Below are 27,237 nucleotides of genomic sequence, written 5' to 3'. Positions count from 1 at the left end.
TGCACCAAGTCTCTCCATGTTGGTGATTGGGGCAACACGCTCCTTAGGTCCTCCAGTAGGGTCACGCGGGGATGGGAGACCGCACAGAGGTGTGTCGTGTCCTCTTCACGCCTGGACAGTGCATCAGTGGCCTAGTTAGAGGCTCCCGCCTTGTGGTCTACGTGGAAGTCAAACCCTAGCAGTTTGCTTGCTTAGTGCTGTTGGGGTGGAGTAGTAAGCCGCTGCTCTAGAAGGTACTTGAGGCTGTAGTGATCTGTCTTGACAGTGAAGGGCCTGCCCCACAAATACGACCTCCAATGCTGGACGGCCTTGGCCAGTCCGATCAATTCATGTTCATAGGTTGGTAGCTTGAGGTGTCGATTTGCTAGTTTGTGGCTGAAGAAAGCTATGGGGTACCCTTGCTGTTGTAGTACTGCACCGATGCCTGTGCCAGACACATCACACTCCACCGTAAATTCTTGGTCAAAGTTTGGTAGTTGTAGCACGGGGGTCGTGGAGAGTGTGTCCCTTAGGTTTGTGAAGGCGGTGTTAGCTGCTTCATCCCATTGAAATGCATTCTTCTTCAACATCTTGGTTAATGGGGCCGCCAGGAGTCCATAGTCCCTTACAAACTTGCGGTAGTATCCCGTGAGCCCCAAGAACCCGCAGAGAGCCCTAATGGTCTGAGCCTTCGGCCACTCCCAAATGGCTTGAATCTTGGAATTATCTACCGAGACTCCTTCTCTGCTGACTATATGGCCTAGGTAAAGGACCTACAACTCCTCGAAGGAGCACTTGGTTCGTTTTAGGAAGAGCTTGTGCTGTCGTAGCAGCTCCAGAACTGTCCTTAGGTGACAAACGTGCTCCACCCACGAAGTGCTGTAAATTAAGATGTCGAAAAATACTAGGACGAACCTGCGGAGGTGGGGCCGAAATACCTCGTTCATCAGGGCCTGAAATGTAGATGGGGCATTGGTGAGACCAAAAGGCATGACCAGGAATTCAAAGTGGTCGTGATACGTTCAGAAGGCTGTTTTCTCCACATCTTTAGGGGCCATTCGGACCTAGAAGTAACCTGACCTGAGATCCAGCTTAGAAAAGTATTGAGACCCATGGAGCTCATCTAGCAATTCGTCTACCACTGAAATCGGGAACTTGTCCTTGACGGTTCTATTGTTAAGCTCCTTATAGTCCACACAAAATCTCCAAGTGTCATCTTGCTTTGGCACCAACAAGACTGGTGAAGAGAATGGAGAGCGGCCGGGGCGTATGATTCCTTGTTCTAGCATCTCCATACACTGCCTCTCTATCTCATCCTTCTGTAGGTGCGTCTAGCGGTACGGCCTCACGACAAAGGGTCCTGCCCTTGGTGTCAAGGGATTCCAATGGTCACACGCCCGGCCAGGTGGAAGGCCTATGGGCTCTGAGAACACGTCTGAAAAATCTGCAAGAAGCCTCTCCATCTCTGCAGTGTGCAAGGCGTCGCCATGAAGAGTATGCACCTAAGGTTTTCTTTCTCTCATCTTGGTCCCTTTCCAGGTGACCTGTCTCCCATGTAAGTCAAACGTCATGGTCAAGGCACTGAAATCCCATAGGATAGGGCCGAGGGTGATGAGCCACTTAATTCCCAGTACTATGTCGAACTCATCTAGGGTTAGTACAAATAGATCTGCAAGGAATGGTTCAAAATCCACCTGGATTTGGATGCTTCGGCAGATCCCTGGACTGTGAACTCTCTCCTCGTTTGCTACAGCCACCTGGAGCCGCGATCTGTCTTCCATCGGCAGCTTCAGTTGGAGCGCAGCCTGCTTGCTGATGAAGTTGTGGGTGCTCCCTAAGTCAACCAAAACCCGTACCTGTTTTCCCACCACCTGGGCCTGCAGCTGCATGGTTTGGGAGTTTTGGATTCCAGTGGTGACATGGAGGGAGATCTCAGGTTCTAGTGCCGCCTATTCCTCTTCTTCCTCCTCTAGCTCGTCTACCAGAAGGCAGAATAACCACTTGCAACGGTGGCCGGCCGAGTACAACTCGTCACAGTTGAAGCATTGGCCCTTGGCTCGGCGCTCTGCCATCTCAGCCCTAGATAAGCATCTGATGGGAGGTGTTGTCGTGCTGCTACCCATGCTAGTTGCAAATCAGGTAGTGTTGCTAGTGAAAGGGCATTGTTCCCTGTTGGCAGCCATCGAAGGTCCTCATGTGGTAGTCCTTGGGTTCGCCCAAGTCGTTGCGGGACGCCCCATGCTGGATGGCCCTCGGCTGATCTGCAGCTTGCGCTCGAAGGCTCGGGCCAGATTCATTGTTGTGACCAAGTTGGGTGGGCTCTGCATCTCCACATCAACTCTCAGAGGTTCCGACAGGCCGGCTGTGAACATATCCACCTGTTGGTCTGGCCGAACTGAAGAGGCTCTGGCGAGAAGGGCCTGAAACTGTCGCTGATACTCCACGACAGTCCCGATCTGCTTGAGGTTAATAAGCTCCCCTAAGGGGTTGCTTGTTAATGGGGGTCCGAATCGGAGGAGGCAATACGACTTGAACTGGTTCCAACTAAGGCCTGGTTCTTCCTGCTCCACTCGGTAGAACCAGAGTTGTGCTTCATCGGTCAAGTGGAATGCTGCCAGGCTGACCTTGTCCTTCTCTTTCGTGCGCTGATTACGGAAGAATTTCTCACAGCGGTACAGCCATCCCAATGGGTCACCGCTGCCGTTGTATGACAGGAATTCTAGACGACTGTATTTGGGTATGATTGCTGTTGTCGGGGTGTCATTCGGTCATTCATCGGAGCCCTCTGCCCGATCTGAGTGGCAGCTGTTATTGGTGGCTGCCCCTTTCAAGGCTCCTTTCCCTGGTGGAGAAGTTTAGCTCCAGTAGACGCTGAAGTTCCCTGACATCCTCTTTAACTTCTCTTACTTCCGCATGATTTTCCACGAGACAGTGTTCTAGCTCGTGAACCTTGGATGATAGCTGCTCCATGTCGCCCATGACGCTTGGCTCTGATACCAAAATGTTATGGGCCCGGGTGTAGGATCTTGTCATGGGGCGGTTTGTGGGGAAAACTCCTTGCCTTCCCTTGCCCTTCCCTTTGCGAGTTGACCCTATGGTGGCGAACTGAGGGGGTGATTTGTTCAAGAGATCACCCTAACTCTCCTAAGCACTTCCTTGATCGAAAATTCAATGTTTTATTCAAAATTCGGAACTCCTTTAAATAGGAGATTACAGGAGGGTTTCCTTCTTGTATTCGGCTAGGGTAGTCCCTCTCTTATCGCAACTTAAACTTTTATCGAAACTCAAACTTCTACTTCTAAGGGGAACACAAAAATAAGGGATAAGGGATAAAGAAAACGATAAGGGAAAGGTACAGCTGGTGTGGGCCCACCCAGATGAGCCATCATGTAGGCTCCGCTCTACTGCTGGTGTGCACGTCTCACCTTGCTGCTGCTGTGTGGTGCATGTTGCTGCTGTGTGGTGCATGTTGCTGCCGTGAGGTGCGTGCTGCTGTTGTGTGGTGTGTGCTGTTGTCGAGTTCTTCTGCCGTGCAGTGCGTGCCGCTAGGCATGCGCCTGGCAGACTGTACCGCGGCGCGCTGCCGGGCGCTACGTGCCGCTTGGCGTGTGGCTGGCAGACTGTATCGCGGTGCGCTGCCCGGGCGGTACGTGCCGCTAGGCGCGCTGCTGTGTGCGCTACTGTCTGTGGTTGCGACACAACGTGTTGCCAGGTGTTATGTCCATAACAACATGAATGTGAAAAATGATCAAAATTTCAAGAAGCAACAAAAGAAAGGAAATTGTTATGTATGTGGTAAACCCGAACATTACAAGGATTGTCGGTACTGAAAGAAGAATGACTCTAGGAAACCGAAAGTCAATTTGACTGAGGATATTATCGCAACAATGGTAACTAAAGTAAATTTAGTTGATAAGCCGAAGGAATAGGTATTGGACACTGGTGCTACCAAGCACATATATGGGGACAACAATTCCTTCTATGAGTATACAACTCAGTCTGAAGGAGAGCAAGTCTTCATGGAAAACTCACAAACTTTGAAGATCATCGGCAAAGGAAATGTGCTCCTAAAACTGACTTCAGGAAAAATCCTAATGTTGAATGATGTGTTGCATGTGCTGGAGATCCGATGGAACTTGGTATCGGGAGAACTCCTCAACAAAGTGAGACTGAAGCTCATATTTGAAGCAAACAAGGTTGTGTAACTAAGAATAATGTTTTTATTGGAAAATGATACAATGCAGGAGGATTGTTTGTATTGAATATTTTTTATATTATTATGAATAAAATTGCTTCTTCTACTTATATTGTTGAGTATTTTGATATTTGGCATGCTAGACTAGGACATCGTAGTTCTTATTTAAAACGATTATGTAAATTAGGAGTTTAGAATGTTCCTATTAATTTTTCAAATGAAAAATGTCAAGTATGTGTAGAAGCAAAATTTACTAAGAAACCTCATAAAAGTGTACAAGGAGAAATTGAAGTACTACAACTTATTCATAGTGATCTAGGAGACCTTAAATGTCATGAAGCTAGAGGAGGAAAAAGATATTATATAACATTTACAGATGATTTCTCTAGATATGCAAAAGTAGTTCTACTTATATCAAAGGATGAGGTTGATCAAGCTTTCATAAACTACAAAACTGAAGTAGAAAATCAATTAGAAAATAAAATAAAAATACTTAGAACAAATAGAGGAACTGAGTATGATGGATAAACCATTAGGAAATTCTTTGAAGAAAACGGAATTATACATGAAACCACAACTCCCTATCAACCTGAATCTAATGGAGTTGCAGAAAAAGTGAACCGAACATTAAAACAAATGATGAATGCAATGCTAATTAGTTCAGGTGCACCTCTGAATATGTGGGAGGAAGCAATCCTAACAGCTTGTCACCTTTACAATAGAATATCACCCAAGAAGAAAGGACAAATACCCTTTGAACTTTGGCATAATAGAAAATCTAGTTTAAACTATCTAAAAGTTTGGGGCTGCCTAGCAAAGGTTAGAATACTTGAACCTAACACAATAATAGAGTCCCGAGATGCAAAGTTCTTTGAGCACATATTTTCTTAGAGAAAAGAAACAATAAATAGGGAACATTTCCAACACCATATTAGAAACAAAGAACAAGTGAGTGCTCAAGAAGTCAGTACTTCACCTAGGCAAGAACCAGACTTAAGGAGAAGTAAAAGATAAAGAAGAGAAACAAACTTAGGTGATAGAATGTTCACAATTCTGGTAGACAATGACCTAGTAACCTATCAGGAAGTTGTAACTTCACCTGATGCAATATTTTGAAAAGAATCTATAAAAAGTGAAATAGACTCTTTAGTCTCTAATCACACCTAGGAACTTGTAGATCTCCCACCTAGAACTAAGGCACTTGATTGTAAGTGGATTTTTAAGAAAAAACTACAACTAGTTGGTACAATAGATAAATTCAATGCTAAATTAGTTGCTAAAGGGTTTAGACAAAAGAAAGATGTAGACTTTTTTTACACCTACTTCCCAGTTGTAAGGTTAACAATAATTAGAGTTTTGTTTGCTATAACATCCATTTACAAACTGGTAGTACATCAAATGGATGTCAAAACAACCTTCTTAAATGGGGAATTAGAGGAAGAAATATACATTAAGCAACCTGAAGGCTTTATACTGCGAGGACAAGAAAATAAAGTCTGTAAATTAATTAAGTTTTTGTATGGTTTACAACAAACTCCCAAACAATGGCATGAAAAATTTAATAATGTGTTAGTAACTAATGGATATAGCATAAATGATTCTAATAGATGTGTGTATAGCAAATTTGAAAATAATACAGGAGTCATAACCTGTCTTTATGTCGATGATATGCTAATAATGGGAACTAGTCTAAAGGTAGTAAAAGAAACAAAACAATTCCTAATATCCAAATTTGATACCAAGGACTTGGGTGAGGTTGATGTAATCTTGGGGATTAAAATCCATAAAGAACAAGAAAACATTATTCTCTTCTAATCACATTATGTAAAATCCTTAGGAAATTTGGACCCTATGATTGTAAACTAGTTAAAATACCTTTTGACTGTAGTATTCACTTAAAGAAACATGTAGGAGAATCTGTTTCACAAAAGGAGTATGCAAGTATAATTGGATTTGTATCTTACTTAATGAACTGTACAAGACCAGACATAGATATAGTTGGGGGAAAATTAAGTTAGCATACTCATAATCCCGAAAATGAACATTGGGAAGCTCTAGTAAGATTATTAAAATATTTAAAATGAACCATAAATTTTGGTTTACACTACTCAGGTTTTCCTCATATTTTAGAGTGCTTTACTGATGTGAATTGGATTTCAGATTCAAAGAATAGTACTTTCACCAGTGGATATGTGTTTACTCTAGGTGGAGGAACAGTATCATGGAAATCGGTAAAACAGTCATGCAATACAAGTTCAATAATGGAGACCAAGCTCATTACACTAGAATTGGCGGGGTCCGAGGTAGAGTGGCTAAGGAACTTGCTAGAAAATATACCACTTTGGCCGTGATCGATTCCGTCCATATCTTTTCATTGTGATAGCCAAGCAGCAATAGGTAGAGCTAAGAACCAAACGTACAACGGTAAAAGAAGGCATATCCGCTTAAGGCATAACCTAGTAAGACAATACCTCAATGAAGGTACAATCGCTCTAGATTTTGTAAGGTCTGAAAAGAAGCTTACAGATTCGTTAACCAAACCACAGACTTCTAAGGTGGTTTATGAAGCATCAGTAGGAATGAGGTTGAAGTTCGTTACAAAGTCATTAGTGATGAACACCCAACCTATGTGAAAGGAGATCCCTGGAATTAGGTTGAATGGATAAAAATGAGTCACTAAATGACTTGGGAAAGCACTATCAGTTTGTGTCCCATTTCAAATGTTGAGGTAAGATAGTACTCACTACAGTTTGAGGATGTTGAGCATGAGGCTCTTAATCAGTTAGGAATAGTGTGTGCAGTGCACACTAATAACTGGCCTAAGTGAGCATGAAGTGTGGCCGCTTCTAAGAAAGATCTAGGGCTGACTCTCTAAAACACTCATGATTCCAAGAGGGGAATAAGGCCAAAATGTTCCAAAACATAAGAACCACTAAAGAACTGATGAGTTGAGTTGGTTGTCCGGTTAGTTAGTTAGGACAAAGAGGAAAGGTTGAAAGAGTCTGACTCCACCCGTACTTTGTAACATAGCATGTCATACCTAAGTGTTGATTGAAGTTCAAAATACATCATCATGAATACTTTTCTCATTGCGATGCTCAGATTGTTCGATCTTCTTGTAATTTTGAATCTTGTGGGGGATTGTTGGAGGAAAATTCAAATTTTCAAGAATCTCTCTCCTCCCTCTTGTTTTTGTCTTTTCCTCTTCCCACCCTTAAGTGCATGGGAAGACTCATTGTCCCACATTGCTTGGAAAGGAGTGGAAGCTGAGTATATTTGTAGCTTTGCTCTCTCTATGAGTAGGGACTCATAGGAAGAGAGCACTATAGATATTTCATGCATGTGAGGGGGGGTTGGGGGTGCTTTTCACGCACGCGTGCAGAGCCAGGCCGGGTTGGGTCAAGGCGTGGGCGAGGGTGTGGGCGTGGGTGTGGGTGCGGGTCTGCGCAATGCACTGAATCTTTTTTTGTTTTAATTGAATTAAGCTTTTTCAATTTTAATTTGTGTTTCTTCATTTCGAATTTAATTTTCAAATCGTTTTCTCCTGTTCGTGTCTCTTCTTCCTCCTTGTGCCTCTTCGAACAAGTGCACTGTTTTAAAGAGGCTCATGTCTGAAAGGACACATCTGTGTCTATTCGAGTCTGAGAGCACTCTATAAGAAGAATGTTGTCCGACCCAGTCAATACACACCATTTTTTCACATTCTTCTCTGTGAAATCTGAGCATCAATCTTCTATGGTTCGTAGAGGTCTGGTAAGCGAGTGCACGCCTACCAGAAGCCTGTGGGCTATTTTATCTTGGTGACCGATTTGCGATCACCTGACTGCACCATAGGGGGCAAATGCAATTTTAAGGAGAGTGACCAAGTGACACGACTCAGCCCTCCTTCTCCCTACAATTCTTCAGTTTGAAAAGCGATTACCAATAAGTTCCATTCTGTCTCTTTATTATTTTTACAACACTCTCTTTTTCTCTCAATGGAGGAGTCTTGATCGTAGAAATCAAAACTCTCGAATCCGATTCCACCTGCCCGAAACCTTGAGAAATCATAAGCCACTACTTCTGCTAAACTTGCTCTTAGAGCCACAACTTCCGCTTCCAGAGCCGAGGAGCACAGAAAGGAACCACCTACTGCCCTTACAAGGGAAACCGACTCAAATATGAAAATACATCCAAAAGCTGCACCATCTAAACGACGAGGAGTTTGTTATTTCTCTGTAAAATAATACTAGAGAAAAAAGTGCGCTATTTTGATTCCTACATAAATAGGCCAGATGCGTGGTTTTCAGATGCGACACTAAGGTCCTGTGATTGTAGGTGTTGAGTTCGGAGACAAGAGTTCAGAACTTTGATTAACTTCGAGTGTTTTATGCTATCTAGTTTAATAACATTTCAGATCAGTGTCTTGTTTCAGAAATAGAAGAAGAAAGAGAAAGATAAAGATAAAGGGAAGAGAGAGAAAAAGAAGTCAGAGGAGGAAGGGGGACGAGAGTTACATTGGGTTTTAAAAAAATTTAAACATGGTGTCATATGTATACGGGTTTTGGTGAAATATTAATGGATGCTAACGGTAAAGATAGAGTTAGGGATAATGTTAGACAATAGTAAAATAGTAGAGATACACTTAATCAATTAACTAAATGATAAGGGTAGTTTAAGAAATTTATCCTAAATATTATAATCATGAACAATGAGATTTTGATGTGGAAGAAAAATTTATGATATTTTCTGTTTCAAAATTATCAGAAACATCCTTAGAAGAATGCAAAATGGGTGTGGCTAACTGGCTCCAAAACCAACTTACATTAGTTACATAGATTTTTTGTCTTGACTTTAAATTTTCTCTTCTTAATTGATATTTCAATAAAAATATTAAATAATGACAATTCAATTTATGTAGGTGTAGAACTGAGGTAATGCTCAACTTCAAAAGAATATTATATTGAAACGAATTATATTGCTTTTCTAAGAATTACAATCATACAATGGATGCATGCATCATTTCTTATTATGCAACTCGAAACAGGCTTCATGAGCCGCTTCCTAATATCTGAATTTGGGCCAATTATCAAACCTATATATTAGGCTCAAACTCCATTTAAACTAAGTCAAATCAAGATCTTCATTAAAACGAGCTCAAATGGAAGGAATAAGTTGCTTTATTGGAAGTTCGGATCCACCATAAGCACCAACGTTTTAACCCGTTGTTAACCCGAATAATCGAACCGTTTGAAACTATCACTCGGTTGATTTTTAAGTCCGGTTCTCATAAAACCCAGTATTTTCGTAAAAACTGTTGATAAGTTAGCAAACTGGCCAATCTGGACCATTGAACCGCTGAACCAACAACCCAGTAAGCGGGCGATAATTCAACTGTCAACCCTCTTCTCTTTTTACATTTTGTAAGTTCAAAAAATTGTAAAATCCCCCAAAAGTCCCAACTTAAACCCCTTCTCTTTTTACATTTTCTCACTTTATTTGTTCTAGATCTAGGGTTATTGCAAGATTTAAAACTGATCTCCAGTTGCCGGTGGTACCTAGCTAAATGCCATCCTCGTTCCTCACGTTTGGGCAATGCTATCGGTTGTTCTTTATTTGGGCGACACCAGACCGCCGAGTTTGGGGTATATATATATATATTCATTATGCCATCACCAGACTAAGCCATTCAACCCGCTCGGTCAAACCGGTAACCCGAGACTCAGTGGGAAAACCGGGTCGACCTACGGGTCGATTTTAAAAACATTGCTAAGCACAGACTTCCGCCTTAATAACGCCAAGGTGCATGCCTGGATCTCACTAGCGGGTATAATTAATTAATTAGCGACCACTCTGAAAACACAAACCGCCCTTTACATTCAAAACATTTAAAAGCAACAGTGAGAGAGTGTATACCTGTAAACTCTGCTTGCAACTAGCATCCTCGGAAGTAAAAACGAATATGAGGGTAGCACAAAATTTAACCAAAATTCATAAATTGGAGGAAAAATGAAAAATAATGTAACAACTAACAAGTATGAAGTAGAGCTTATTTCTCTCAATAAATAGCTAAAATGGGGACGTAGAGCAAATTTAGATCCTCAACACACATTATTGACAGTTCATGTCCTCCAAAATTCAAACAGCATGAGAACAAGTGTTGTTAGTTGACACTTGCCACCCAGTACAAGAAAGGATGAAGGGGGATCAATTCACAACATCAACGATCAATTTGCGTGACTTAAGGACGGACCACCTCAAGCGCCGGTAATAGGCAGCTTGGAGAAGTGCAAGTGACAATACAAATATCCATTTGAATCCCATCTGGCATTTGCAAACTCATAAAGTGAGAAATAACTCGTTTAAGATATGATGCGGTGAACGGTGTCAATTGTCATAGACGGATCCACTTACCAGTTTCCTCTCTTCCATTTCTGGTTCCGCTGCCCATGACAAAAATGTCACAACATCTCTTCCCATCTGCACAAAGTTTGTAAATAAGAATCAGAGCTTTTAAAACTTGTAAAACAAAGTAATTTTTAATATATTTTCTTATTCCAAATATATGATGAGTGAATTAGGATAAATTACCTGAGATTCCGTTGCAGGAGTACCATCTTCATACTCCACAGCTCCATCAATAAGCATTTTGGGCATAGCTATTGCTCCACCAGGAAAGTAGGGATTGTAGTGCAGCCCTTCTCTAATCTAAAAGCCCAATTTGAAACCCATTTAGCTTCATTATAAACATAACAAAGCAATTTGTTCCAGCCGGCAAGAAGTAAAGATGAGGGTAAGACGAGTTGGTTCAACTAGTAAAAAGTCATCATCATCATCACATCCAGGAGACCCAACTGATCAAGTAGATAACCTCCCTTCGCAATGTAGGACTGGAAGGAGTCTTACTCGGGTGTACATGGTGAGGTGGCAACTAAATGGATATGGATGGGTTGGATGTGGGTTGACTACAACCTACCCATTTAAACCATCAAGTCATTTACAACCTATCTGCATAGAGCCTAAATGAGTGGTGACCTACCCAAACCCACTGTAACCCAACAACCTACTAATTTATTCAAAGCAGCTTTAATAAACAACTAATAATGCTGAAAATGGTATTGGTATAACATATTAAATATATCTTTATACAATACACAAGATGACCCTAAACCATCAGTATATACTTCAGACGTGGCAGATTTTCTTTGCATTCAAGCCATAGTTGTCAAGGCATCACCTACACAAGGTGCCCTTATTGCTATTTGTTACTAATATGTGTGTTAATACATTCTATATATACATTATTTGGTCATTCCCCTTTCTCATTATTAAGAATTCTTTTCACACGTGCCAAAAATTTAGAAGAACTTCTGCAATGCACAAATGCAAAATAGTTCCAAAATCTAGTACCATTGATTACTCTTTTATCATTAGGCATGAACATGAAATTAAAACAAAGTTTTCAAGTCTCGGCAATATACCTGCCTTCTAGCATAAAGATCTATATTTTCTAGAATCAGGGAAACTATTACAATATTTTAATTCAATATTTTCTGGAATCAGGGAAGCACTTTCTGGAAAATTTATGCAATGTTGTCAAAATCTTATGATTTACAATACGGTTCACAATTTGAATCATTAATCCAAGGGTTTTCGATTTAAATCTTATGCCTGAATTCTTTGTTGCATAAACCTTGCAATTTTTGTTTGAATCCTATGATTTCATTCATAAATCTTATGATTTATACAATTCAAATAAATTCAAGTAAGAATTACTTCTCTACTTTGTTATGCTTTTTGTTAATATTTAACTTTGCCAAGGGAGACTTTTCATAAAGCCCTTACTAGAAAATCATTTATTTACATTATTTAAGACTATAAATTGAGTTTGTTGTCCATCGTATGGAGATTAAGAGCCATTGTATGTGGATTTGTTTGACTTTTAAGTCAAACTTGATTATATCATCTTAGACTTTTATTGTATATAAATGGTAAACTCTATTGTTTTAGATAATATATGGTAAATATAGATTAAAATAGGGTAAAGTCAATTTCCTATATATATTTTTCCTTTTAATATATCTATATTATAATTTTTTGACAAGTTTGTAGAAAATAGAAATAATCATATGATTTACGATACAATTACGATTTTCAAAACATTGAATATATGCAATCAGGATGTAGAAAATTACCGAAACACCAGCAGGAGGGTCACGATAACCAGTTAGAAGAGCAAATACATAGTTCTGACCATTGTGCCGAGCCTGAAATGGCAAAATTTGGAAACTTTCAAAATAAGTATAAGCTTTTATCCAAGGATATCAAAATCAGCTGACTGAAATTACCTTGGTTATAAGGCTTAGGTCTGGAGGATATGCCCCTCCATTAGCAAACCTTGCTGCTTGTTCATTTGCATATGGCTGAGGAAAACGATCACTCAGCTTACCAGGGCGGGTGAACAGCTCACCCTCATCATTAGGCCCATCAACCACCTCAATCTCTGCAGCCATAGCCTTTGTCTCCTCTTCAGTATATGCCACTCCAACAAGATCACGGTATGAAACTAGAGACATTGAATGGCAGGATGCACAAACTTGTTGGTAAACCTGATGACCACGGCGAATCCTGCCCACACATAGTTAGAAGGCATTAGGTTCTAAGGAACTACTATTTGATATAAATATAACAATTCAGAGAAAACAATCATACACTCACGATGCATGATCATATGAACTTAGAATGCCTTTGTGGGGCCAGGGGTAGCTTGGACATTCTAAGCCCTGCTCTGCCTCATCAGCAGATGCTATTGTTGCAAAACTCAGAAGCCCAGAAGCACCAGCTCCAATGAGTGCTATTGCCCTAAGGGACTTCATGCCAGCAGATCCAACTCGATCTTGATCCTGCTTTGGAATGAAAGAAGATAATACTGGCGGGACCTGCAAATTATAAGTACAAATGCTATTGTCATGTATTGATGAAACATTTAAAAATGGTCGTTACCGAGTGTTGGTCCCAACTATCTGGGATCTTGGGACCTTGGGACCAACATTTACCTGTGAAAATCAGAAATCTGGTGAAAGTTGTAATTATGAAAGCAAGAACCCTCACAATCTAGTTGAGAGTAACAGGGCATTTAAATAGCATCATAAAAATATGAAACTCTAATTAGAATTTGAGGTATTTTGTTTCAAATTCTACATGCAGATTTATAATCCAACCAGAGATTTGAGTCAATCTCAGTGTTGCATGGAACCTCCAAAATTGAAGATGTGTCTGTGTCAAACACAATCAGAGTCCAAAACTCCATATATTCTTGAGGACACTTATAAATAGCATTTCCATTTTATCCCCTAGCTTATTTAAAATAATGAATAGCTAATGTATATGTCATTTTTGTATAAAGAGTTACTTGGTAACAAAGGCAGCATATTAATTTTGATGGACAACTATCAAGAAATTTTATTAATTTATGATAAAGAGAATTCTATATACAAGACTGTGTAGCTAACTCTACATAGCTTTCCCATTGTTTACATCAATGGGTGCTTATCCTTTTAGATGGTTCTCCACTACATTTGACCACTGTTTACTCCATTAGCTGATCCCTGTGTCCATATGAATCGAGCTCTCATCTCTCTTGCAATACTTATTATTTCCCTTATATTGTGTCTGTAACACCTTTTTCTGAAGATAAATAAAAAGGAAAATTCGTTAAGAATAAGATGGGAAGAATTACAACAGGAGTAATAAGAAATCGCCCCCATAAGCAAATTCAAACATACTCAACAAACACACTTGCAACAAAAAAATCCTCAAACCTCCAAGAAAAGAAGCAAAATTTGATAACGAAATTGAAATCGAGAACAAACAGCCCCTCCTGTAGATGCTTCTTTCTTCTAGTGTTGGCTCATTTTCTTCAAGTTCTCTAAAAACCATCCTAGAAAATTCCTCACCCCCAATAAAAGAAATTGCCAATAATTTGCTAACCTCAACTTCCATGGTAACCATCTCTTCCAAGTCTAGCTCACTCTGCACAGCATGAATAACATCCATGATCACCACTTTTTTTTTTTTTATCAATAACCACATTTCATTAATTAACCACAAAAATAATTACGAGGAAGATAAACTCTCTTACCTTCCAGCTGGAGCTAGAGCTCCCAAGAACAGAAATAGGAAAAAATTACACTTGTGCCCAAAACATTAACTCCCTCTCGACTCCTTGCTTAGCTAACCCATCAGCAAAAGAGTTAGCCGATCTTTTCACCCAGCTGAAGTTAATTTCCATCTCTTGAACCAGCCACCTAAATTTTCTCCCCTCATTACTGTACATCCATAACCTGCTATTTTCTTTATTCAGCCACCCTACCACCACCTCCGAGTCCCCTTCAATAATCTTATATTCAACTCCTTAGCTCTTTGGACTCCATGATCACCTCATTATCTTTAAAGGAATAAGTCAAGATCTCCTGACCTCTTTTATCTGTTTCTTCTAAAGGTTTTGATCTGTATTTTCTGATTCCCAATGCCTGACTTAAAAGCAGTGTTTAGGAAACCAGACCAGACTGGTTGAATCGTGACTGGGGGCCCTGGCCGGTTTTGCTACATCCAAAGAACCATAATTGCTAAAAACCCAATGAAAACTGATTGACCGGCCAGTTTAACCGGAAAACCGGTGAACCAGTCTCTGTTTCATAAAACGGCCTGGATCATTAAATAATTGAAATTTTAAAATGTGTGTGACAAGACTTGAAGTCTTGAACCCATGGCCTCTTAGTTTCATATATTGCTTAATTACCACAAGTCCATCTCTTTACTTATGTTAATTAATGACTCTTTATTGTATATATTACTTTATTACACGTATTTTAAAGAAAATGTAAATAAAGAGACATGAACCCTAGTCATGCCGTCATTTACTTTAAAAATTAAGAAACTTATCATCCATCCACCATTTTTAAGTATAACAAAAGTGGTAAAATATATTATATATAGTGTTTATATAACCCGTGGTAAATATACATATATGCCACATCATAATGGTTCGACCTCTGGCTCAACCCTTTTCCGGTTCTATGCCCAGTTCAGTTCTCTGAACATTGCTTAAAAGATCTTTTAAACCCCCTCCAGCATCAAACCTTCTTACACCGACTCCACTTCGTCAAATTGAGAAGCAGAATCTACTTGACCCTCATCGACAAGCTTAAAATCTATCTACCCAACTCCTTGACCATGCTTGACATCCCTTAATCTATCTTTAACTTTCTTACTAAAATAAACCCTTCTGAATTTATTGGAAGGGAGAGCACCACAAACTCCTTTTTTTCTGAAGAACAAAAGGAAAATTACAACAGAAGGTGATAAGAAATCACCTAGAGCAAGAAGCACCCCCAGGAAACACAAACAAACCTAAGAATATAAACACCACACAAGCAAAAAATAAAACCCAAAACAGACACCAACAAAAAGATCACCCAATACAAAAGCCCATTAAGACAGTACCACCGCCCAACTCTAAACAAATGCTAAACCTTTCTATCTGCCCATGTCAATCTTCATCTGTAAACACATCCTCTTGATTTGAGAATTTCTCATCCCAATCCTTGCCCCCTTTTAAGTGCGCTTTGGTCTTCATTTTCTATTCCTCTTTTTTTTCCTTTCAAATTTTTCAAAAGCCCACCTAGAAAATTCCTCATCACCCCGGAAAAATAAACTCAAGCTTTTCCCAATTGTGACCTCTATCAACCAATTTTCAGGTAGTCACCTCACCTGAAACTTCGTCAGCAACTTCATTCTCTTGTAGTAGCCGTGTTGCACCAGACTCAGATTTGGCATCAATTACCTTATTTACCTGTTGTTCCTTCAATAAAAGGGGGGTCTGTGGTTGCTCTTGCACAGCTACCCCCCTATGATCAGTACCAATTGCCCTGTTAACCCTCACCCTTTTCCTTCTGTACACCCATTTATATTTTTTTATAGATCCTGCCCCTGCCAAACTGAGTTTAAGTCTAGAGATTTTTTTTTTTTTTTTGATGAGTAGGTCTAGAGAAAATCTTTGTCACATAAACTATATTGTGAGCCCTTACATTGTGCAATTTTTTGTTGATTATCCCATCACCCTGATCTTCCTTCTATTCCATTTTGCTCCCTCAGCCCAGATCTACACCAAGCCTACCAATCTCAACCTCCTCATAAAACAAGCCATCTTTGACCTGACATCCAACCTGTCCACCAGAAGAGTCATCATCGTTTAAGTCTTCCTTTCCTCCAGCTTTACCCCAATCATTGTCTTCGTTTCCTGGCTCAGCACCGATACTAGCATTCTTTTTCCCAACCGTCGTCTCCCCCCGTCCAATTTCTCCATTTCAGCAGGAACTGTCTCTTCCAAACATGGAGAAACTAGACACTCCAAACCACATCTATCCTCTGAGGGCGTCAAACTCGAAGTCTCAGTCTCAGAGGGGACACAAATCTCATCAAACCCCTTCTTGACCTGAGATTAATGTCCGGTATCTCCAGACACTAACGAATGAGGACAGTCAATGAGAGTCTCTCCTGTGTCAACAACCAACATTTTCTTGCCACACTTGTCGAACCTGGCAATCACCCAGACCCACCTCTTTTCCTCTCCTTTTCTAATCTTAGACAAGAGAGTCCTTATCCCTTCCTTTCTTTTCAAGTTTGATTTTTTGGGCCTTAGAAAGTTCCTCATGTTTTCTTTTCTATTCCTAGACTGAAATTCCATCCTGCCATTTTGCTTATCTTTCTTCACATCTTGAGTACCAGATGGAGATTTCAGACTGTAATTCTTAACTGTAAGAATCGTAGGCTGATTTGTAGCACCAACCTTGGCATCATCCTCTGACCCTTGTGGATACACTTCTGCAACCGCACTCCCCGAGATAGGAGCTAGCTCCCCTTTGTGATCCCATCGGAGGCCTCCCCTCGTTTTTGAGTCAAATAACTACTAACTCATCCAAGAAACAAGTCCGGTTCACCCTTGGAAAATTGACTTGGTTCGGGTCTCCTCTGATTTAAAAAGCTTTGTGGACCCATAATGACCTCCATGTAAGACTTTTCACCTACCCTTCAATCTCCACTTTCCAAAAAAATTGAACTAATATTATTCAAGTATGTCGACATCTTCTTCCTTAGAACCTTTCCTCCATAGAGACGTTTCACCTTCCAACAGAACCCAAACCTTAAGCCAGCAACCATTAATGAGCAACTCTAAGCATATGGCGACTTCTTCGGGGTCCAGACCTTCAACTCTTGCTTTTGTGGCATGGAGGTCATGGAGATTAAAAGTTGTCAACAATCCACCCATGACTTGGATCAATTTTACCATAGTTTCCTCATTCCAATAGTTGAAGAGAAGCCCTATGAACTAAAGCTCGAGAAGCCTTTCTGAGATATTATTTTGATTACAAGACACAAACCAGTTCTCTACCGTTACCCTTCCATATGGTGTTTCCACCATCTTAGCACTTGGGAACACTACTTCTTCACCAGCTCCATATTGCACAGCCTTTGAGTCATCAAAAGGTCTAATGTTTACAGTACCTTTTATGTTAAATCTCTTCACCACCGCCCCTACGATATTATCCCAATCTTGGACTCTTTTGGCTGAAGTCAGAATCAAATTCTTTTCCCATTCTCCTTCCGCTACATCTAAGAGCAATCTTTGACTTCTAGTGTCACTGCATACTATGGCTTGAGGTCCTTTCAAACTTTGACCTTCTCCCTTTGAGATACCTTTGTAGCTCTGCTTATCACAGATTCCTGGTCTGTCGTGAAAATTTGAGCTTTGCCTTCTGTCTACATTCAGTAAAGACTCTTGCAAGGTTTCTGTAAACATTCTCCATCCTACTCTCTCTCTATCTACCCTCTGGCACACATAACATATGTTTTCTATTATCACCACCACTTTCCATAATCGCCACGAACCAACCCTTCGTGTTTCTTCTCATCTCAGCTTCAAAACTCCTCCCAACTGCAGTTACCTTGCTCTTCCAGCCCAATTTTTTAGTAGAGAGAATCGTCCCATCCATGAAACCCTTCAGCCATATAATCACTTCCTCAACTACGAAAATAGTGGCTTTTTATTCTTCTCTAATCTTTAGCCTTTCCTTACCCTTGCATCTACATTTTTCAAAACAAAAACTTTGGCTTCAATCTTCACTTCCTTTCTCCAGATCACCATATTCACTTCCTCAATGATTAGAAACACATTCAATTGTTCTAAACCATTACAAACTCATACTCAACTGTTAACAAACCCACACTTAACCATTGCAAATCAACACTTAACTAGTGCAAACTGTTATGAACCCATACTAAACCATTACAAACCCATACTAAACCAGTACAAAGTCCTTTTAGCTGAGAAAATATCTTTGTAACATGAATTAGCCATTTTTTGGGCCCTTCATCTTTTTTGGACAAACTGAAGTTTTAAATTTCACTTATACCCCCAAATCCAAACTTGAAGCCTCAACCCCAGTGTGAGGAAACTCCACCATGTCCTCACTACTAGCTAATCTCCCACCTTCTAAAACTTCAAACTAAAAAGCCTGAATAACCTCCAGCTTAGCTGACAAACCGGAAGAAACATCTCCATACCCCTTCTTCATCCCAGCTCCTACCTTATGGGAACCACCAACTCTATCCTCAACATTTAAACTCAACAAACTCTCTGCCACTAGACTCCTAGATTCCATAAGAACTAGAACCACATCCGAGCCCAACCCGATTGCCATCCCTCCACTTAGATCAAACAAAATGTTACTTACCTCCCTCACTGCCAAGAAGAAAATATCGTTCACAAAAAACTTTAGGAAGCCTACCATCACACAAGGTATTGACCTAACCACGCCCAACACTAGCTCCCCACGACAAGAAGCCCCAACCAAGTCCTTACCACAAGCTTGCTCCAATGCATCCATTTGGAAACCCTCATAATTGCCTCCCCCAATCGATAGAGGCACTTTGACCTTGTCAGCCACAAATGACAATCTAATGCCACCACCAAAACCCAACACATGATCATCACCATGCTTACCCAGATCCTCCGCCCAATCCTTTTTCTCAATCAAAAAGTAGAGATAGGATCACCCCTACAACCTTCCACCATAAAGGGAGGATCAAACATAGACCCAATCCAACCCAAAGCAATTGACCATAAGAGAAATTGGTCTCAAATTGCTTCAACACCTCCTCCACCCTTAAGTCACTCGAATTTGACATGTCAACTTGATTCGACACCAAACCACAAGGCATCTCTTGACCCCATTTATTTCTCAACAACTTATCAAAGTCAAGCCCAACTCGATTCTCGAAACATCTACCAGCTCACCATTGCAATAAATTTTATTTCCCAAAAAGACACCCATCTTTAACCTCCAGAAAAACATTCCCTCGACCCTTCAACTTCCCTCTCCTTGGCATTTGACCTTTTGTTTCCTACCTTCGATCAATTTCCATCAATGGCAATTCCTCACACCAACACAACGAAATGCAACCTTTAACCACTAGTCTCAAATCGTAGCTCTCCCAACAAACTTCAGCAACAAAGACAAAGGACCAAATGAACATCTTCAACTTCAACTAGGATTCACGCCATTGTCAAAATCCTTCCATCTATTTGTCCTTTGATCAATCTTTTTGAAGCTCTCACATACATCTCCCACCACTTGAAACACTTGTAAGCACCAAGTGTGAAGCAGAACCCCAAAAATGTAGATCTAGACCAAGCTTTTGGCACCCATCTCACGAAAACAACCCAAAATCACCCATCAAAACCTTAAACCAGCCCACAAATATCAACCCAAAAGTAAAACAAAGTTAAATCCCAATTCAACCTTAATTGTAAATCCTCAAATCCTTACCCAAACAACCGATCCCCCAACTCATTTAAAAGAACCTACCCCATCCCCCACCCTTCCCTCAACCTCCTAGCTCACTGGCTTTATCATTCCTTCCCTTCTCCAATTCCATGAAAATTTTTTTAGCAAATTCTTCCCCACCCAAGAAGAAAAGACACAATTTTACTCGCTCAAACTTCTGCATCAATAACTTTTTCAAGCCCAATTTTCTTCTTAACCTCTCCTACTTGATCCACAATCTAATCATCATCACTGTCCTGCAACTCTGAACTTGTGGTGATCATGGCAGGCTGAGTTTAGCATCAATGACAAGGGCTTTAACCTAAGCCTAGGCCCGACCTGGCCCACACCCCAGGCCTAGATAGAAAGCCCAAGCCCAGCCCTACACGAGCCCGACCAGGATTAGGGCCCTACCTAATGAGTAATAGTTTGAGCCCATGACGTCAAATAATAAAAATTTGATTATTCAAATTTTTAAATTAAATAAAAGGTAATACATGCAAAAAAAAATGGAACAAACCCAAGTTAAATTGGGCTTGACTAACCTTTGGGCCTACGCACAAAAAAAAGGTGTGGGCCTAATTTAATTCCTAGAGTTTGTTTGGCTTGGCTTACCTATCCTTTTATAGATGAAGCCAAGGCCTCCATTCCCATTCTTGAGCAATGTGGGACTTGAAACAACACTAAATAGTGAGTGCTACCATTGAGTGTTTTTCCAAGTCCCACATTGCTTAGGCGATGACAATGAAGGCCTTGCCTAGGACAATTCACATACTTGATTTGGCTCAAGTGTTCACGCATGTGTTGGCATGTGTCAACTTATTAATATTTATTTATATGTTAAAACTTAAAATTTTTATATTTTATATAAAATAAAATATACGTGTATATAATATATATAATATGTATATTATATAATTTATATTTAAAAATATATATTATATTATATTGCAGGTCGGGCTTGCACACAAAAATTTGGGCCCAGGCCCTGAAATTTGCAGGCTAGGTCAGGTTGGGCCAATAATGATCACCCCTACTCTGAACCTTCCTCCTCTTGATCTGAACCATTCTTATTATGATTTGATTCTGGTTCCCCAGGTTATATTTCATTAGTAACAGATCCCCCATCTTCAAAAAGGCTTGAAGTGATAAACCTTCATCTTCCTCAATGTTATTTCTGGCTTTGGCTTTCCCCCTCTTCCTTTTATACATCCTCTTAAATTTGTTGCAAGGACCAACTCGAAAGAGGCCATCTTTCAACCAAGAGAAAACCTTCATTACATGAACCAACTGACAATTGCTTGATCCCTTTAATCTTCTTGGCTTCAAAGAGATTTTGCTTTTTGGTTTTATCCCCTTTTATCACCCCATCCATACAAACTTCTGATCTCTTTCTCCCTAAATCCATGCCCAATTTTCCTATTATAATTTCAACATAATTCCTCGCAATAATTGTTCCTTCAAACCCTTCCAAATTCTCATTTCTTCCCACACTGTTTTCTTCACATACTACTTAATCTGAAGGTTCCATCTAACACCATTACCCTTTCAGTTTCTTCAAATTCTTCAACCCTGTTACTTCAGCAGTTGAACCGCTATTGTCCACCTCAATGTTTGTTCCTCTCTCCTTTTCCATCTTTTTTGTTTTTCTAGAGCCAATCAAATTCACCAAATCCACCTATTGCTACCTTTGCAACCAACTCATGTGCAACGATAACAACCTCCCCTTCACTTTAACCTCATTCCCAACATCTCGATGGTCCTTTGAAGGGCTTTTCTTCAAATTGATATTGACTAGAAACTCTCTCAGATGAACCACTACAAGCTAAAGGTTGGCTCACCTATGCAACCTCTTTGACCTCTTCCAAATTGCCTAACCTCTTCTCCAGCCCAGGGTCTTCTCCTAACAACGTGTTTGAACTCTACGACATCTTTTTCTTCATGCTTGATCCAAATGTTATGTCAACAATAAAAAGAAAATGTTTGAATAAGGGGAGTTACTTTGACCTAATTAGTTACTTAATCATTACCCACCAATGCTTTTTTGAGTGATTCTCCTTGAAATATTGAGAGTTCCTTTCTTCCCAAATTGACCATAGCACAACCGCCCTAGTGCTCCTCCACAACACTCCACCTCTTTTCTTCTTGGGATTGTAGAAACTATGTTTGAAAGGACTCTATATATCCCTTGGTAAAGACCAACTACATCCAAAGAGGTCAAAAAATTGCCCCCAATTCCCAAATTCCAGAAGTAAATGCTAGGAGATTTGCAAGTGGAAAGTAGTTTCACCACTTGTCATCCATAAGAAACAAATATTAGGAGATGTTGTTTCATTTACATAATAGGCAACCTAATAAATGAAATCACTTTCCATACATAAGTAAAAAAAGGCAAGATTTTAGAGACCTCACAAATATATAATGTTAGAATTCAAAAAAAAAAAATGAACTATTTTAAAAGCATACACTTTTCCATAGATGTGCCCACCAATCCATGTTTTCTCACTTTTCCAAGTCAGACTCTAGGAAAAACATCAGATTCCAACTCCCATGTTCATATTCATGCAACACTGGTCAGTCCGCAAGACTGCAACCTGATTATGGGATTTTGAGCAGTGGATTTTGGTGGGATGACAAGGATAATAATAACCTTACCTTCATTTATTTTTTAAGAAAGATATGGCATTTCATTAAACGAGAGCAAATCCATCTTTCCTTTCTTCTTATAAAAAGTTTTCTTTTTTCTGTACAGTTCTATACTTTTTCACATTTTAGTTCGTTTCTTCTTGAAAGTGAGATCTCATAACATTTAAGCCTCATGCCTTGACAATTATTTTTACCAAGTTAACACTTAACAATTACCAATACCTAATAATGTTTAGGGGAATCAACTTGGATTAAAGTGTCTAAGGTTCCGTTTGGAAATTATGCAAATGGAGTGTAAATCCTGGTTCAGGGTAAATATGTAATCTGGTTCAGTTTTTCCAGTGTTTGGCAAGAGTGCAGTTATGCATTGACAAATGACAGAAAACACATTTTCCAATGCATGTTTACATCGAAAATGAGATGTAAATGTACATCGATAAAAAAAAGAAGTAAATTTGCACTCAATGTGGGCTTTTGTTAAAGAAGGCATATATTTTATTGGGATTCATGTTTGCATCCATTACAGCTAAAAAACTGTTTGGTAAGAAGGTAAATTTATCAATGCAAAACTAACCCAACTTTGCATTTGTATGAACCATTTTACACACTGCATATTTGCATTCACACTCTATTTGCATCGTTTCCAAATAATTATTAGTGCAGTCTTTCCAATATGTACTTTATATTAATGTATTATATGCATGCTATAGATGAGATATTTATATATTATATACCTACAAAATCCTTATATTGTACAAGCATGCCTGCCCAATTGCATGTTCACATGCCATGTATTGTATAACGTTATACCAAAAGACTTCTACTAAAGCTCAAAAACAAGACACTATACCTGTATATTATCTCTCCCTCTTTTGGGGCCCAACACAGTGGATGGGTCAGAACTGTTTCAGAGAAAAACTTTTATGGGAAGAAAACATCATAAAGAAAATAACTAACCTAATAAGGATAATTTGTAGTCCAAGGAAAAGTAAGAGTGCAACTTGGGTGGGGTTCAGGTTGGGGCTTTGTTAAATTTTGATGTAAATTCTTCAAATCGGATACCCAACTTGCACCCCTAGTAAGAAGGTTGGCTTGAGTACTGGTAGTTAAAGAAAAGGAGCCTAGCAGTGTGTCAGTTGTAAATTGTTTATTAGCACATACAGATTTTGGTTCTAGTGGTTGGGGATAAAGAAATTTCCAGCAAAAAAAAAATGAAAATGAAAAGAGAACTATGGAAGCCTTGAGTTCCATTAGAGTGTTGGTCCACCAGGTTTTTCTTCCTTTAGTCTGCATATGGGTAATGATCTTCATATCAAATTTCTGAAATATTTACCATTGGTTGACTCCCCTTTCTATTGGCTTTCCCTCATGTATTTAATACTTGTCCACTCAAGTGAAGTGTACTTGCAGATTTCATTGGTGCTCTTATCAGAGATTTAGAAATGGAAGAGGTCTTTCGAAATTGTTGACATATCAATTTGACTATTCCTCCAGAGTGTAAATTCCGGACATCCAGATAAGCATTTTCTTGAGAACCTTAATAAAAATGGAATGACTGTCGGGTACAACAGAATCCACATTGAAAAGAAAAAACAAAAAATATGAAAAACACTATAAATTAAAAAAATATATATCATTCATAACGAGTAGAATAAGAGCTAATAAGCTATAGAATGTCCCTCTTTTTAGCTCAACAGGCATTACCGATTCTGTTGATGTCGTTATAAAACGAAAAGAATAAATCGTTATGGCCGTTTCCGATGCAACAATCAATTAAAGGGCTTCCGCACCGAACATAAAAACAAAAGAAAAATAGTTATTATTAATTGGGCCTTGAGTTTCAAATATATCACGGGTGCATATAGGCTGATTATTACTACTAAGATTTCCCAGACAGAAAAGTCCCAGTTAAACTGACTGAGATTAGCAAGGGTGATGCCCTAGAAAATATATAGAAATCGGAATAAGGAAAAGGAAATAAGCAGACAGACTCTTACATTATATTGCGGCTGGAGCTTCCTCCTCAGAAAGTGCTGAATAGCTCGGCCGGCAGCCATTTGAGTCGATCTTTTCTGTTGATTTCTTCGGCCAAAGAATAAAAATAGAAAAAGAAAAGAGAATGGGAGTCAGAGACTATAACATCTGATGGAAATGGAAATAAAGAAAACTTGGCGAGATCTGACGAAAATCATATAGAATTGGGTTACCTGAAGAGGATCGACTGAGAGGCCAGAGGCAACCTCGCAAGGGAATTAGAACCCCCGATGGAACAAAGACTTTTAATGGAGAGTGGAGACGATGCGAGAGAGAGAGAGTAATATGGCGGAGAACAAAAGGGCAGTTTTGTCTACTACAGCAGGGCGACTTTTCCAACTTTTCTTTACATTTTTTACTCCTTTTTTCTGGGCGTATGATAGCTTCACGGAATTCGCCGCCACGGTCCTCTCAAATCAAACGCTACATCTACGGGGTCTTATATTTTGGCTGTTGGGGCCAGAAAAAGATCTTGTGCATGACCTTTATATTCGCACGGAAAATGAAACTTGTTTTTTTTCTTTTTCAAAAATCAAACTTTTTATCATGGTTTTTAAAACCGACCCGGTGATCGAACCGGTCAAGGGTCCGGTTATCGGGTTGAATGGTCGACCCAAATAGCCAGCCCGTTCTGACAAAAAATAGAACCGGTCAGGGGTCCGGTTAAGGAAAAATAGAACCGGTCCCAATTTTTCTAGTTCGACCACCCGGTCCGGTTTTGAAAATCATGCTTTTATAGGTACCAAAAAAAACTCGGGTAATTTTCTGATCAATACCTTTTACTTTGGTTCGAGTGATAATTTCGTTCCCAATTTTTAAAATGTGTGACCTCATGTGCGATTAAAACTTTTGAAAATATCAAAATTATCATTGAAAATAAAACTCGCAGTTCATCATCTTCTTTCTCAATAAATGAAACAGAGCCCAAGCTCTCTATCACCGAGAAAGAAAATATCAATTTTCATAAAAAGTTGTGAAGTGCAAGGCACGATCGAACTATACAGTCTGCTTGAAAGTTGAAACCCTTTTGGAGCCACCTTTGTTTCCTGGGGCTAGATCAAACCACAAGCAAGCACAGGAAATGGGTTCAGTTTTCCAGATTGCCCTTGACACAGCCGAAGTGAGGCATCGTGCCAAGCCAGGCCATCCATGTAAAAACAAACAACCAACCCTTCGACTCACCAATTGGTCGGTCCATGGGGACTGGACTACTCACACAGGCCCTTAAATTCTAACAATTAACAACCCGACACATGATACGGTCGCTCTGCCAATCCCCATTCTCCCAATACCATTTTCATTTTTAAGGTTTTAATTCCTAGCATTCATTTCATATTCAGACTCTTTGCTTTCATTAATTAATTTATGTTGAGGGTTGATCGATGAGTCCGAGGCCTACTGAGGCCGAGGGTTGGTAGGTCAGACCTGCGAAGGAAGAGAGTACGTTAGAGGCCCTGGGTGCTAACCCGAGGTGAAGACTTCAACGGTTAAGTTAATACAAATGAGACTAAAGGTGGATGAGGTCTGAGATTGGCACGCTCATGCAAGGCCACCAAAGAAGCAAGGCTGCCCTTAATTATGAAGAGTCTAGATGTTTACCTTGAGAGGGTTGCCCCCTATTTATACTTCGGGTTGCTTGGAGGTAGGTGGGCGTAGACGGTCAGGATGTGGTCCGGCCTTGAGGAGCACAACCATCCGAGGCTATCGTGTGCGGCCACGCTATTGGTCCCACGTCGTGCACTAGCCTCTACTCTACACGCACCCTCATTGGGTCTACCCTACGTGTCGCCATCTGCCATGCACATGTGTGCTATTGGTTTGGGCCATGGGCGCTTACATCATTTGCCCCCCACTCTCAAGGTCATGGTGGAGGTCTTAGCTGAGGACCTCAACTTCGGCCAAAGAGTGTGTGTCATCTTTACTAGGAGGCGTTGATGGGCCTTCCTTATTGAGGGCCTCGGCCTCGGCTTGTTGACGATGCACTTGGTAATGGTTGCAATGGCATCAATTTGGTCTTTACTCTTCCTTCCAAGGAATGTTGTGGAGGCGGACTTGCCCCCATGCCATGTGCACTATTGGGGCCCTGGCGAACCCATGCAAGGCATCAACCTTGGCCGATAATTGCTGAGGATGACACTAGGAATGGGTGGTCGTGTGTAGGCCGTGCACAGGACAGGTCTAGATACTGGCAAATTGTAAGCCATGTGGGGGACGGACTCCCATGCCGGGCGTAGGCCACACATGCCATGGGTCCCTCCAACTATCATGTCAGGACCATGTTCGAGACAAGCTCCTGGCCAAGGTCGTGCACGGGACAGGTCATTGCGCCATGGCCGTATGCGCGAGATGGGCACCAGGTTGGGCGGGTTGCGCTACTCCCAGTTTGGGGTCGTTGAGCGAACGAGTCGACATGACAAGCAGGCCGATCGGCTCACCAATGTCTCCAGAGGTGAGTGACATGTGTCGAATGCTAGACTGGGCCATGGAAGCGGTCATACTGTGACCGTTGGATTGGAG

The 27,237-nt window shown here is 40.3% G+C and overlaps 1 protein-coding gene across 2 annotated transcripts; it reads right to left on the bottom strand.

Moving 5' to 3' along the window:
* Positions 1-10,132: 10,132 nt before the first annotated feature.
* LOC148861433 (cytochrome c1-2, heme protein, mitochondrial-like) lies at positions 10,133-25,181 on the bottom strand. 2 transcript variants are annotated; one of them, XM_088986080.1, is made up of 8 exons: positions 24,894-25,181; positions 24,684-24,768; positions 12,872-13,092; positions 12,502-12,781; positions 12,349-12,420; positions 10,745-10,861; positions 10,568-10,633; positions 10,133-10,477 (listed from the first exon to the last, which is right to left on the bottom strand). In XM_088986080.1, the coding sequence occupies exons 2-8, from the start codon at positions 24,741-24,743 to the stop codon at positions 10,361-10,363; spliced, it is 933 nt and encodes a 310-aa protein (XP_088842206.1). In that variant the 5' UTR covers positions 24,744-24,768; positions 24,894-25,181; the 3' UTR covers positions 10,133-10,360. The 2 variants fall into 2 exon arrangements, with proteins under 2 accessions (XP_088842206.1, XP_088842207.1); XM_088986081.1 differs by having other exon boundaries at positions 24,684-24,758; positions 24,894-25,134.
* Positions 25,182-27,237: the final 2,056 nt, after the last annotated feature.

This window comes from Nelumbo lutea, chromosome 4, assembly GCF_056320005.1.
Source record: "Nelumbo lutea isolate HS-2025 chromosome 4, American lotus-T2T, whole genome shotgun sequence".
Classification (NCBI taxonomy): Eukaryota; Viridiplantae; Streptophyta; class Magnoliopsida; order Proteales; family Nelumbonaceae; genus Nelumbo; species Nelumbo lutea.
The sequence above is the reverse complement of the archived record's forward strand: the minus strand, read 5'-3'. Positions and strand labels throughout refer to the sequence as shown.